At 40.4% G+C, this 13,948-nt stretch overlaps 1 protein-coding gene across 2 annotated transcripts in view; it reads right to left on the bottom strand.

The window, feature by feature from the left end:
• The window catches only part of LOC110161129 (myosin-11-like), a 49,242-nt gene that overhangs the window by 19,767 nt on the left and 15,527 nt on the right, over positions 1-13,948 (bottom strand). For both annotated transcript variants that reach the window (XM_055152629.1, XM_055152630.1), the window contains exons 16-33: positions 12,573-12,746; positions 12,163-12,277; positions 11,287-11,474; positions 10,684-10,805; positions 10,528-10,597; positions 10,074-10,234; positions 9,828-9,936; positions 8,811-8,942; positions 7,817-8,023; positions 7,021-7,158; positions 6,426-6,549; positions 5,553-5,724; positions 4,564-4,776; positions 4,073-4,217; positions 3,102-3,308; positions 1,787-1,891; positions 1,106-1,258; positions 575-823 (exon numbers count right to left, since the gene is read on the bottom strand). In XM_055152629.1, the coding sequence (XP_055008604.1) occupies positions 575-823; positions 1,106-1,258; positions 1,787-1,891; positions 3,102-3,308; positions 4,073-4,217; positions 4,564-4,776; positions 5,553-5,724; positions 6,426-6,549; positions 7,021-7,158; positions 7,817-8,023; positions 8,811-8,942; positions 9,828-9,936; positions 10,074-10,234; positions 10,528-10,597; positions 10,684-10,805; positions 11,287-11,474; positions 12,163-12,277; positions 12,573-12,746 (2,784 nt within the window). The remainder of the gene's footprint in view (positions 1-574; positions 824-1,105; positions 1,259-1,786; positions 1,892-3,101; positions 3,309-4,072; positions 4,218-4,563; positions 4,777-5,552; positions 5,725-6,425; positions 6,550-7,020; positions 7,159-7,816; positions 8,024-8,810; positions 8,943-9,827; positions 9,937-10,073; positions 10,235-10,527; positions 10,598-10,683; positions 10,806-11,286; positions 11,475-12,162; positions 12,278-12,572; positions 12,747-13,948) is intronic.

Here is a 13,948-nt window from a genome sequence, read left to right as displayed (position 1 = left end):
GTGAAACTTTTGTGGTGGAGGGTCCATGGAGACACCTCTTTGTCTCCAAAGTGATGTAACTGCATTGCAAGATGCCAGAGTATGTTTTTAAGCATATCTATATCAAATGTATTTTTTATTGCTCAAAAATACCTTGAATAACAATTTCTAGCAGGTTTACCCCTCCCAAGATTGGACCTGTAACTTGACCCAATAGCGTCACCTGCTTGTCTCCATGGAGATAATTTAATGCCTTGCTGTGGAACATTTCAAGCAGAGAATAATCTATCTATGGAGTGGTGGACCCTATAGTGGAAAATTAACTTAGTTTATCTTTAGTAAGATTGGACTATTTTTTTTAATATTGAAATTCATTTGGCTTCTGAGAATGCAGTTGTTCTTATTTCAAGCTAATTTATCGGCAAGAAAGAAAATTGTACTCAAAATAAGTACAGGTAATGGTGCTTGAAATCATACAAATTTATTAAACAAAGCTTCAAACCCCAAGATTATTTCTCATCTATCTGCTGCTCCCTCTCTCCTTCTGCCCCCTCCCTCTCTCCCTCTGCTCCCTCACTCTCTGTCTGCCCTTCACCTGGTCGAAGCGTCTCTGTTTCTTGTCCAGGCTGGCTGAGAGCTGTCTCTGCGTCTCCAGCTCCATCAGGACATCCTCCAGCTCCTGTTGCAGACGAACCCTGCTCCGCTCCAGTTTGTCCAGAGATGAGGCCTTCTCCTGGGCCTCGGTCTGGGCCTGATCCAGGTCTCTGTGCAGACGCTTCTTCTGCTCCTCCAAAGACTCCACAGAGGAGAGCGCCTCATCCAGACGCCGCTTCAGATCTGACAACTGCAACAAACAAACACAAGACAACTAAATGGAGTGCCACTGGAGCTGCTTTAACACAAAACACAGTAGGTTTCAGTATAGTACTGGGTTAATTCTGTTTTGCTGTCTTGGATCTAGACTCTGTTAGTTTTAATTTAAACTGGTTTTATCCTGGTTTTACCTGGTCTATAACCCTATTCTTATGTATCTCTGGTGGTTCAGACCTGGCTGTAGAGTCCTGGTTTAATCCTGACTATAATCTTTATGTGCTTTTGGTGGTTACTTTGGCCGTATAGCTCAGACCTGGCTGTTGAGTCCGCTCAGTTGTCTCTCTGAGCTCTGTCTGGCTTCAGTCTCCTCCTCCAGCTGCTCTATCAGACTGCTCCTCTCCTCCTCCATCTGACGCAGACGCCCGCAGAAATTGAGCTTCTGACGGCTCTCCTCCTCCAACAATGCCTGGGAGGGACAAAGAAAAAACACATTAGAAACACAGAAACAATTCATGATGATTCCTTCCTGAGCTACAGAGATTGGAGTTATTGCTTTGCCCAAAATTTTCCAAAATATGGCATAAAATGTATCACCATGGACACAGGCATTTGGCATCACCAGGCCAAGTCACAGGTCATATCTGTGAAGAGGCGATCCCACTCACATTAAGACTGCATGTTTTGAAAGGGGTGTATCAGTGTCTAATATATGAACGGGCCAATGTTTGTTTTGTTTTATTGTGCTGTTTATTTATTCTGTCTAAAACAAAAAAAAAGTATATATGTGTTTCAAGGTATTTTTAAGCAACAAAAGACATTTAATTGATAGATAAGTTTTATGCCAAACCGTGAAACATACCAGGCAAAGCAATGACATCTCCATGGAGACAAGCAGGTAGCTGAACCCACACCAGAAAAGTTACTGAGTGCCTCTTTAATGTTCTGTATAATATTGTCAATATTGTCTCACAGAGTAGATATACTGATTGAGTACCTGAACGTCGTGCAGTTGGGAGTTGAGGCTTGCCACGTCTTTGCTCAGTTTGATGTTTTTGCTTTCAGCTTCATTCAGTAAACTGTTCACTGAGTCAAGCTCCATCTGAAACAGGCAAAAACACACAAGGGGTAAAAACATGTCAGCAAAGTATGTTTCTTCAATCCAAGATTCAGGGTTTATCCGTCAATTGGATAAAAATATTCAGGGTTTTTCAATGACAAAATTTCAAAACTTTTTTTTCAAAACATTTTCCATGACCTAAAGTGAATTTTCCATGACTTTACAGCACCTACATGTGTAGAATTGATCATACTTTCAGGCCTAAATATGAAATGTTAACTCTTTCCCCTCACCTTATGGTTTGGGATTATAGTTTTTTTAACATTCAAATCCTGTCAGTGCATTTATTGTTGTCTCTTTTAAACAAAAGGCGCAGACGTTCAGAAATAATCATAACAGCCTCATGAGGACTTAAAAGAACTGAACTTAAAGAGCTGTAGTTGCGTGAAAAAGATACTAAAATTCCATGACTTTTCCCAAACTTTCATTGAATTTACAAAATTCTATGACATTTCCAGGTCTGGAAAATTACATTTGCAATTTCGATGACTTTTCCAGGATTTCCATGACCGTGGGAACCCTGAATATTGATAGTGATTTAGAAAAAAAATTAAAATACTAAACTTATTTATCTGATTCCACTGAAAGGTTTACTTACATACAAATACATAGAAAATAAGACAAAAGTTCAAGGTATGCTGATAAAAAAATTTGAGAGTGTAATTTCATTATTCAGTGCACTCCTCCTTTTGGTCAGCCTCCTTCATGTTCTGAGTGAGTGACAGGTGGACTCAGCCAATCACAGTGAAGTGTAATTGGTCATTGGTCACTTTTCACCTTCAAGGCACTCAAACACTTTACGTTAAGGAACTATTCACCCATTCACACACATTCATACACCAGTGTGCGCAGACACTTATGACGAGGGGGGTTAAGTGTCTTGCCCAAGGACAGAATTCATCTGTGGGAGCTGGAATCGCACCACCAACCTGTGGATCAGTGGATCTGATTGCTCTATCAATGATGTTTATGTCACCAAGAGCTGGATTTAAACCACCAACCTTGAAATCAGAGGAGAGCTACTAACTGCCAAGAGATGATACAAGAACTAGAAGAAGCAGCAAATGGCTTTAGTTTCCCTTAAGAGCAGATACAAAGACTCTAACTGCATAAATCATTTTCACAACTAAACATTTTTCAATCACTCAGTCACATTTTGTGGTTTGGTAGACCGTAGTGACCCCAAACTTACAGCCATCTTGTTGACTCTCTCTCCCAGCTCGTTCCTCTGTCGCTCGCCCTCGTTGAACCTCATCTGCAGGTCGCTCAGTTGACCTTCGACCTTTTTCTTCTTGTGTTCCACTTCCTGTTTGGCGCTGGATAGAGACTGGAGGTCGGCTCTCATCTCAGACGCCTCCTTCTCCAGAGCCTGCTTGGTCTTCTCCACACTGGAACGTACCTGACAGAATCACATTAAAGGGTTATTGCAGAGTTAAGTGTCGGGTTCAGTTCTGGTTTGATCCTGATTTAGTCCTGGTCCTGTACCCTCTTGGCCTGCTCCAGTTGCTCACTCATCTCCTCCAGACCCTGATTTAGTCCTGGTCTAGTCCTGGTCTAGTCTTGGTTCAGTCCTGGTTTAGTACTGGTCTAGTTCTGGTTCAGTCCTGGTCTAGTCCTGGTTTAGTCCTGGTTTAGTCCTGGTTCTATACCCTCTTGGCCTGCTCCAGTTGCTCACTCATCTCCTCCAGACCCTGATTTAGTCCTGGTCTAGTCTTGGTTCAGTCCTGGTTTAGTCCTGGTTTAGTCCTGGTTTAGTCCTGGTTCTGTACCCTCTTGGCCTGCTCTAGTTGCTCACTCATCTCCTCCAGACCCTGATTTAGTCCTGGTCTAGTCCTGGTCTAGTCTTGGTTCAGTCCTGGTTTAGTCCTGGTTTAGTCCTGGTTCTGTACCCTCTTGGCCTGCTCTAGTTGCTCACTCATCTCCTCCAGACCCTGATTTAGTCCTGGTCTAGTCTTGGTCTAGTCCCGGTTTAGTACTGGTCTAGTCCTGGTTTAGTCCTGGTCTAGTTCTGGTTTAGTACTTGTCTAATCCTGGTTCAGTCCTGGTTTAGTCCCAGTCTAGTTCTGGTTTAGTCCTGGTCTAGTCCTGGTTTAGTCCTGGTTTAATCCTGGTTCAGTTCTGGTTTAGTACTGGTCTAGTCCTGGTTTAGTCCTGGTTCTGTACCCTCTTGGCCTGCTCCAGTTGCTCACTCATCTCCTCCAGGCTCTGGTTGTGTTTCTGTCTCATTTCTTGTATTTGAGCTTCACGAGCACGTCCTTCATCCTCCATTGCCCTCTTCAGCATCATCACTTCCTGTTCACGCTTTGCCCTGTCCACAACAACAAAATGTCAATATATTGTAATCTAGGAAGCTCCTCATGTTTTTAAACTCCATACACCTTCACAGTATTGTCCAATTGTGTCAGTGCTCAAATACCTCTTGTAACTACTCAAATTCCCAGACAGTTCATTTTTATAGCGCTCTCTACTCATTTATGCCCATATGTAGAACTTGTAAGTAAGCTGTAAGCCAAGATTGGTATGGCAAGATAGTGGAGCCAGTCCCTCTATGTTTGTGAATTAGACTCTATTCAAATAAACAATAAATAAATAAAATGGGCTATAGGATGAGGAAAATCATCTGAAACCCAGCCATAGTCTAATACTTCTCAGACCTTAGCTCCTGTTGTGCTGCTGTAGTGTCCAGACTATCCTCCAGCTCGGTCCTCAGATGGTGTAGCTCTGTCTCCAACTCTCGTCTCTGGGCTTCGGTTTTGTTCCTCTGAGATCTTTCCTTCTCCAGGTCCTCCTGCAGTTCAGACAGGAGACCCTCCAGCTCTCGGACCTTCTTCATTGTCAGCGCACGCTGGGAACTCTCCTCCTCCAGTCTGTATGAAAAAACATAGATCTTAGTTAAAGGTGCTGTACCTGATTTAAAAAACATGAAACACAGATCTTATGTATTCAGAGCACTGTAATTATTCACAATAATTGAACAACATTTAGAGGCTAGAGCAGAGTTTTGCTGTCATGGTAACACTAACAACAACTAGTATGCTAACAGTGCAGTTTCTGATTCTTGAAGGATAAACCAGTTTATAATAAGATGAAAACAACACAGTGGTATTATTTCTACAGTTGCTTATACCATATACTATCATACAGCCTTTTTAAGGAGTAATCATAACTAGAATATGTTTATGTACTAAAGGTACACTATATAACTTTTTTCTGAGCCTTCAAGACTTCAAGAGTCTACCTGCTTATTTCCATGGTGATGCTATTGTACTGCCTGGAATGTTCCACAGTCTAGCATCAACTCTACGGACGCTATGGAGCAGGTAACTAAATTACAGGTCAGCTTTGTGGATAGGTGAGTGTGCTCACAGTAAGAATGCTACCATTAAAATCTTACCATTAAAATCATCTACAATTGAACAAAGGCAAAATATTTGATGTTTAATGCCATAGTGTAAAACATTCAAGGCAAAAAATAGAATCTGCAAACAGACTAGCAGGTAACGTACTCTCATAATGTACCTTTAATCTAAATGTATGAAATTCAGTAAATAACTTTAAATCATGTGGGTATTCATATTTGTGCTTATCTTCTTGAGGTGAAAATAACAATATAAACTGGTTTAAAGTTGAAAAGTTCTTGTACCGTGCGTTGACTGCCTGCAGTTCCTCCTCCCGGGCTGTAAGCTGCGCTCTCAGCTCCTCCAGTTGTCTAAGGAGGTCGTTGTTCTGCTCCTGCGTCTCTCCGAGCTCCGCCTCCAACTTCTTCTTCGCCTTCTCCACATCCTGACGACTCTTCTCCTCTTTCTTCAACCGCACTGAGAACAACAGAACAAAAACATACTATGCCATCATGAAAAGCAAATGTATGCCCTCTATCTCTATAGTTTATGATTTCTCTGTGTTACCTGCATCAGTCTATAATACTGCATATTTAAGGTACGGCCCCTGTGTGCTGAAGCAAGTTTAACTAGTGGCCACTCTGTAGTACTGCAGCTCTGGCCCAGAGATAATTCTCCCATAGAGCACAATGTATTTTTGTGAAACCAAACTGCCTGGCCGCATCTCATTTCTCTTTCCTCACTTCATTCTCCTCCATTCTGCAGGAAATGAATGAGGAAGTCCCACTCACGGAGGAGACACAAGGAGGAGACAGGATCTAAACTCCTCACTGAGACCAATAAAGTTAGATCCTTTTATCTGTTGTCTACCTCCTGAAGCCTCCTCCATGTTTACTCCTTCCTTCTGTGGTTTTCTGTGGGGCACTACTTAATATGACACATCTGATTGACAGCTGAAAAATGGAGGATCGAGGAAAGGAATCAAGGAGGAGGAAGCAAGGATAGAGAAATGAAATGCGCCAGTAGACAAGTACAGCTTTCACAAGGGTTGAAGTTTGAAGAGCTTATTATTATAATATTTTCAAATCTCCTGGTTTTCCTCTAAAAGACCTATCCTGTTCACTGGCAGATCTACAATATTAATCTCATTTGAGCATGGGCGTGGTGCATTCACTGACCCTCCAGCTCGGAGATCATAGACTCATGTTTGGTCTTGAGTTTAGTTAAGTTCTTGGACTTTTCTTCTTCTTCTGCTAAATTTGAAGTCATGTCGGCGAGTCGCTCCTCCAGTAACTTCTTCTCCTGAAAAGCAGATCATGTTAAAGTTATTAGTTTTCCCTGAAACTTTTATACTCAAGCTCAGATTTCCTCTGTTTAAACCGTATTTAGATGTGGTTTAGGGCTGTTTTATTCGTAGTCAAAGCTTTGGTATACAAATTTATTCTTGTAATTGAAAAAAATTTGTTTTCCCCCCAGTATGTTATGAAAGCATCCCTTCATGTCAAAATCTGACTATGAGCTATGTGCTATCTGCATCTAATAATAAATCTAATATAAAATAGATTTATTATTAGATATATTTATTATTAGATAATAAAATATATTATTTTTTCATAAATCCAGAAGCAGTAGTAGCAGCACTACGATCAACAAGGCTTTGGTGGTCTGCCCCAGTTTCACTTTGCTGTATGAATGCAGCATATTTAGTGGTTTACTCCTTGATCTTAAATTTCTTGTGAATATAGTACAATATTTTTACATGTAAATTCCCACCTTCTGCAGTTTGTTGTTGTTGTCGTCCATCATCAGAATCTCCTCCTCCGTCTTCTTCACTTTTGCATCTAAAGAATTTTTCTCCATCTGAAGTTTCTGGAATGCGTCCTCCTGCTCCGCGATATGAGCCTCCGCGTGCTGCAAAGAAAGTGTAAGAGCATCATGATGATCATGAACTCTGAATGAAAACATGCTCTATAGGATACTGGTTAACCGGCTGCACTGTTTGAGCACTGCAAAGAATATGGGTAAAATAAATGGTTACATGGGAAATGATGTTCTATCTTCAAGGCACTCTTAGATTAACATAAATGAACTCCTTGCCCGTTCACACACCAGTGCAGCAGACACTGGAGGCGAGGGTTGTTTAGTGAGTTGCCCATGGACACAACAACAGTATTCACCTGTGGGAGCTGAGATCTAACCGCCAACTTGTGATTAATTTTTGCTCCACCAACGATGTTTGTTGGGAGCAGGAGCAGCTGACAAGTGTATGGACTTCCTTGTCAAAATAAAATGTACTGCTGATCACTATTTGCAAACAATATTGAAACATACAAATGTGACAAATCAGATAGATAGATAAACAAATTGAAAAGGAAATTCAGTTGTATTTTTCTGCACACAAGCAGTGACTTACATCAGCTAATATTTTATAATTCTTGATAATTATCAAGAATTATTAATTAAATAATTAATTATTTTTGCCTTAACATTTTAAAACAGGTCTAAGTGCCTAGTACTCTAATACATCTAAAACAGAGAGGAGCTGAAATACTAGGAGGGTTCTTTGTACCTGTAGCTGCTGCTCTAGCTCCTTCTTGTGGTCGTGCAGAGAGTTGGCTCTCTCCTCTTCTTCCTCCAGTCGGACCTCCATCTCCTTGAGCACTTCCTCCAGCTCCTTGTGTTTGGCCTCCAGCCTCAGTCTCATCTCCTCGGCCTCCGTGTACAGTTCTGTCTCTGTCTGCAGCTTTATCTCCAGAGCAGCACGCTCCTCCACCAACTACACACACAATACAAGGACATTTGATATGTATTATGCTATTGTACCTAATTTTTACTGTCTTAAAGAGAGACTATTTGACTTCTACAGGGTATTTACTGCTAACACATTACATATTTACATCACTATGTTACCTTGTTTCAAAAATGCAATATTTGCCTTCTAAGACACTCTCCCTTCAAACTAATATCACAACACAATTCAAATGCATCCCACTAACCTACTAAGCTGCTGTGTACAGTTTTGTATCATGTTTTTGTATATTTATGGAGAACTGTCATGTGATGTAGGTTTGTGGGTGGAGCATTGAACACAATCTTAGAGCTAATTGTAAGGATAGGAAATAGGAAATAGAAATAGGGCCCAGAAGAGATTGCTAAATTACTAAAACATGCATGAATGACATATAAAATCAAGCATTTTTCTGATGAGGGAACAACATAATAACATGGTAGAAAGCTCAAAAAAAATATTTACATAATACACTTTAAAAATATGAAAACAACAAAACAAAAACAAAACATTTTAAAGAACAGAACTTTGAAATAATGTCTATATGGCTGCATTTCTTAGCACTTTGTTTGGGTATTCGTACACCCTCTCCTGGCAACTGTGGGAATACACCACAAAAAGCTGCTATGCTCACAGATCCCTGACAGCTACTCCAAGCATTCTAAATGAAAAGGAAAGAACTAGCAGGAAAGAAGAGGGTGAATAATAGTTAAATATGTAAAATACTGCTCCATATTAGTCCAAAATAAACCCACTTTATTTTAACAGGTCAGACCTGGGTGTGTTTCTGTGTGATGTCTTTAAGCTCCGCCTCCGCTTTAGCCGCCGCCTCTCTCGCTGCCTTTAGCTCCTCCTCCTTTTGACCCATTTCCTCTTCCTGTCGGGTCACCTGCAGCAGCGGCTTCACCTGGAATAAAACATATCACAATATTCATAATGTTTTCAATGGGGACATGTGGTGTGTACGAGCCTATTTTGGGTCTAGTGTATGATAGGTGTTTATGTTTATCGTGATAATGCAAATCTTTAATATTTATTTCTTGTTATATGATAAAAATACTCAGTGAGGAGTTTAGATATACTTTCCTCGTTGTGTCTCCTCTGTGGGAGGGAATTTCTCACCCATCTCCTGCAGAATCGAGGAGCGGAATCAAGGAGAAGGAGGTGAGGAAAGAGAAACCAGAGTGTGTGTTTGAGTGGGTTGGAAGCGAATATGGGATAATGAATGGAGTACATGGCTACAGTCCGGCATATTTACAGCCAAAATGCAGTGTGTGAAAACCTGGTGAAAAACTACAGGAAACGTTTCACCTCTGTAATTACAAACAAAGGCTACTGTACCAAATATTAACATTGATTTTCTTAGGTGTTCAAATACTTATTTGCAGCTGTATCATGCAAATAAATTGTTTAAAAAATCATACATTGTGATTTCTGGATTTTTTTTTTTTCAGATTGATTTTTGGATTATTTATTTATTCGGTCACAGGTATATTTTGACATTAATTCACAGACATATTTAATATACACAGACTGAAAAGGTGTAGGCTGAAGCGTAAGCTTATTATGCCTACCCTTTATTCCTTTGTCATAGAGACTATGTCTCTCACAGTGGACATGCACCTACGATGAAAATTTCAGACCCCTCCATGATTTCTAAGTGGGAGAACTTGCAAAATAGCAGGGCGTTCAAATACTTATTTTCCTCACTGTATCTGTGTTCATTAACATTCACTGTCTCCATTAAATAAACCTATAATAATGTTGTATATATGTTACCCAGTGCCAGTACCTTAGTGAAGAGCCTCCACCACTGCCAGTTCTTCAGTTTTAAATAACAGGCACAGTTTCTCTGGATCACCTTCATGGCCGTGAGCTGCTGCTGGCGCTTAGAGAATGCCCTGGAAAAGAATGATCATAAATGTGAGTTCATTTACATCAGAGCTGAGAATTTTCAAAAGGCCACATTTTAGGAATACAAAATAATATCTCATGTAACTGAAGAGATTAAAATAAACTTAAACAATTGTGTATTTACTTTCTGGCGAGGAAGCCTCTGGCCTGAGCCTGGAATGCAATGATGACGACAGTGAGTTTGAGGTCGCGCTCTTCCTCTAGCTGAGCCAAGACTCCGGTCCTGAAGAACATTTTACTCTGACCGATCCGGAACAGGTTTGGGTCCAGGTCCAAGTGCTTCACCTGAACACAGATCCAATTTGACAAAGTTTCAATAAAGGTTTGTTTCTTCACTAAAACAGTCTGATGTGAATGTATCATATATGAGGTATTTAGTTTTTTCATGTAAATTTATCAGTGAGTAGAGTAAAGAAATGCATGCTTTTATCTTAATGTAGACTTGGTTTCATACTGTTCTAGTCCTGGTCTAATCCAGTTTAAGTTCTTTGTTTAGTGCAGATTTTCATGTGGTGTGTGAACACACCAATAATCTTAAGCAGGCTGTAGCCCAAAAGAGCTTAAATACATTATCTCACCATCAGACAGCAGGCCTGTTTTCCATCCATGAATCCTTTAGGAATCGCATTGGCCGCCAGGATCTCATACCTGAAATTAGAATGACAACTCCACAGGTTTAGACTTCAAAATAAAACATCAGAACTTTTCAAAATAAAAGCTTGTCATATTCCAACCTCTGCCTGAACTCCTGGAACACGATGCGGTTTGGGAATCCCTGTCTGCAGATCCTGATCCCCTCCAGGACCCCGTTACACCGGAGCTGCTCCAACACCAGCGGGGCGTCCATTTTACCGGCCTGGAATACAACAATACGATACAGTGATATTAACCATGTACAACACGGAAAAATGGAGTATCTTGTGATGCATGATACAATAGGTAAGACATCTGAATGAGCCAAAAATTACTCAGAAAACATTGAAATTTGAACTCTAAAACAGGTACAGAAAAAGAAATAATGAGTGAGTATCACACAGCAAAAAAAACACTCCGACACAGCAGTTGCAGCTGAGTGAGGCATGGCTTTTAAATTCAAATTACAAATCTTTTTTTGAGTTGTTGACTCAAGATTTCAAGATATTTTTATTTCCAGAAAAAAAATTGTAGTGGTAGTAGTGGTTGTAGTAGTAGTAGCAGCAGCAGTAGTAGTTGTACTCTCTTTTCAGGGTTGGGGATGATAATAAAATATTTTCTTTACAGTGCAGCATCAGTAGCAGTCACAGTAGTAGTAGAAGTAGTAGAAGCAGAAATAGTTGTAGTAGTAGTAGTAGTCATACCCTCTTCTCGTGATTGGGAATGATGCAGCGGACAAAGTTTGGCTGTGTGTTGTGTAGAGTTGTCATGAGTTTCCCCAGAGACTCTTTGTAGAGCTGCCCCACTGTGCGGAACATTCCCTTTTTGGACTTCGTTGGGACAGAACTCTCTGACATTTTGGTCAAAGTGTCCAGACCCACCACCCGGTCCACTGTAAAGAGAAATAAATAAGTAAATAATTAAATAAATAAACACAATAACAGGGCACAGGATAAAAAATGTTACGTTACATTCAGACCACCTTACAGAAGAGGCATAAACTCACATTTTCTTTGATAATTTATCATAAAAAAAAAAAAAAATCATTAAAAAAAACATTTTTCTACAAGCAAAAGTGCCAAACTAAAACACCAAGTCACTTGTGCTTAGTTGGCATAAGTGACCTCAAGATACCTTAAAGTATGTAACTTTTAATCCAAGAAATAAAACTTCAGTAAAAGCATGTATGGTTGTTTTTATTGCACTGAAAAAATGAGATAAACAAGCATACTTTCTGCATGCAGGCTTGCATCACCTTATTTGGTGGACTCTTATATTTGTTTTGTTTCCATGGAAATGTTGTTCTTTTGGCAATAATCTTCCACAGTATGGCATTAAACTTATCTATCTCCTTGGAGAATGTTCCAAACTTTACTTAAACTGGTCACTAAATTTTGCTTTTAGATACTAAATTCATTTAATTGATTTTTGGAATATATATCATCTAAATCATTTCAATTAAAATTAATCAAAATGTGTGCAAGTATACTGTATTGTGAAATGCATAGTACTGATTAATATTTAAATCGATCAATCCGGCCATCCCTTTCTTTGTAGTCCTCCCCTTTAAAGCCCCTCACCGTCTTTCCACAGATCCTGGATGAAGCTGTTAGAAGAGTTGTTGAGTAAAGCCGTCACATTGTCGTTCAGTGGGTCCATGTTCTTCGTTAACCAGCTGGCAGCGTTATAGTCCACCTGAAGAAAACAACGGGGAAAATAATATTAACAATTATAACAATTAAAATTCATATTCTCATTATCATAGACTTTTGGAGACTTTTTCTAATACTCCTTTCAACTGTATAACAACTCACCCTGATGGAACAGATAATACTCCTTAAAACTTTACAACAACTCACCTTTATGTGACAGATAATACTCAAAGCATTGGACAGAATCTTACAGCTAACCGTAAGGAGGGTTTGAATAGGGCCCGGGAGAGATCACTAGATTACTCAAACATGCATGAGTGATATAAATTGGTCAGTACCTTCCCGGCGTAGTGCAGGACAGTGAACATGAGCTTGTCTTTGTGCTGCTTCGGTTTGGAGAATTTGACGTGTCCAGAGTGAGTGCTCAGGAGCTTCTCCACAAACGAAGTGTCACTGGCCTTCGGGAACCAGCACTCCTCATCCAGAAGAGCCAGAATACCAGGAGGGTTATTCTGAGGGAGAGAAAGAGAGAGAGCGAGAGGGGGAGAGGGAGGACGGGAAAGAGAGGGAGAGAGAAAGAGGGAGAGAAAGAGGAAGAGAGAGGGAGAGAAAGAAAGAGAGAGACAAATAGAGAGACAGATAGAGAGAGAAAGGGAGCGAGAGGACGGGCAGAGATGGAGAGAGAGAGAAAAGGGGAGAGAGAAAGAGGAAGAGAGAGGGGAGAGATAAAGAGGGATAGAGAGAGAGAGAGAGAGAGACAAAGAGTGAGAGGGAGGTGAAGAGAGGGAGAAAGAGGGGGAGAGAACGAGAGAGAGAGAAAGAGAGGGAGAGAAAGAGAGAGAGACAAAGAGGGAGAGAGAGAGGGCGAGAGGGCAAAGAGGGAGAGAGAAAAAGAAAGGGAGAGAGAGGGAGAAAGAGAGCGGGGGAGAGAGTGGTAGAGAGACAAAAAGGGGGAGAGAGAGAGGGACAGAAAGAGAGAGAGAGAGAAAGAGACAGAGTGGGAGAGAAAGAGAGGAAGAGAGGGAGAGAAAAAGAGGGAGAAGGGGACAGAGAGGGAGAGACAAAGAGGGAGAGAGAGAGAAGGCGAGGAGGGAGAGAGACAAAGAAAGGGAGAGAGAGGGAGAGAGACAGAGAGAGAGACAGGGAGAGAGAGGAGGGGTAGAGATGGAGAGTGTGAGAGAAGATACAATATAATTACAGTTCAATTCTTAAGAAGTGCTTTTTCACATTGTTCATCTCACAATTTTGAGTATTAGAGGTAGGACTATTCTATTATAGGTACACTGGATCAAAAATCAAAATGTCAAATTTTTTCCACTTATGCACATCTCTTTAGGCTAAAATAAGTTTGCTGTGTGATGTCTGAGTCCAATTAGAAGGTTTGAAGAATTGTCAAAGAAACAAGAAGTGCACAGTTAGTATTCTAGATGTTGTTAACATTATCATGACAGTTTATAAACTCATCATGCGGAATAATTAGGATGCTTAAAATCTATATGAAGAAGGAAGATGAGGAGTTTAGACCACGGCAAACTGTTTTAAAGGTGCACTGTGAAACTTTTTGGTTGGGGGTTGGTTGGATATGTCACTGCTCTGCCTGGAATGTTCCACAGTATGACATTAAACAGCTCTACCTTACAATTATTCAATTACAGGTGGTTTTATAGCTCAAAAATACCTACAAAAACAGGCATTCTACCTGTGAGTGGGGTCC

The sequence above is a fragment of the Boleophthalmus pectinirostris genome, unplaced genomic scaffold, assembly GCF_026225935.1.
Source record: "Boleophthalmus pectinirostris isolate CB_2022bp ecotype Guang Dong unplaced genomic scaffold, ASM2622593v1 HiC_scaffold_17, whole genome shotgun sequence".
In the NCBI taxonomy this organism is placed as follows: Eukaryota; Metazoa; Chordata; class Actinopteri; order Gobiiformes; family Gobiidae; genus Boleophthalmus; species Boleophthalmus pectinirostris.
The sequence above is the reverse complement of the archived record's forward strand: the minus strand, read 5'-3'. Positions and strand labels throughout refer to the sequence as shown.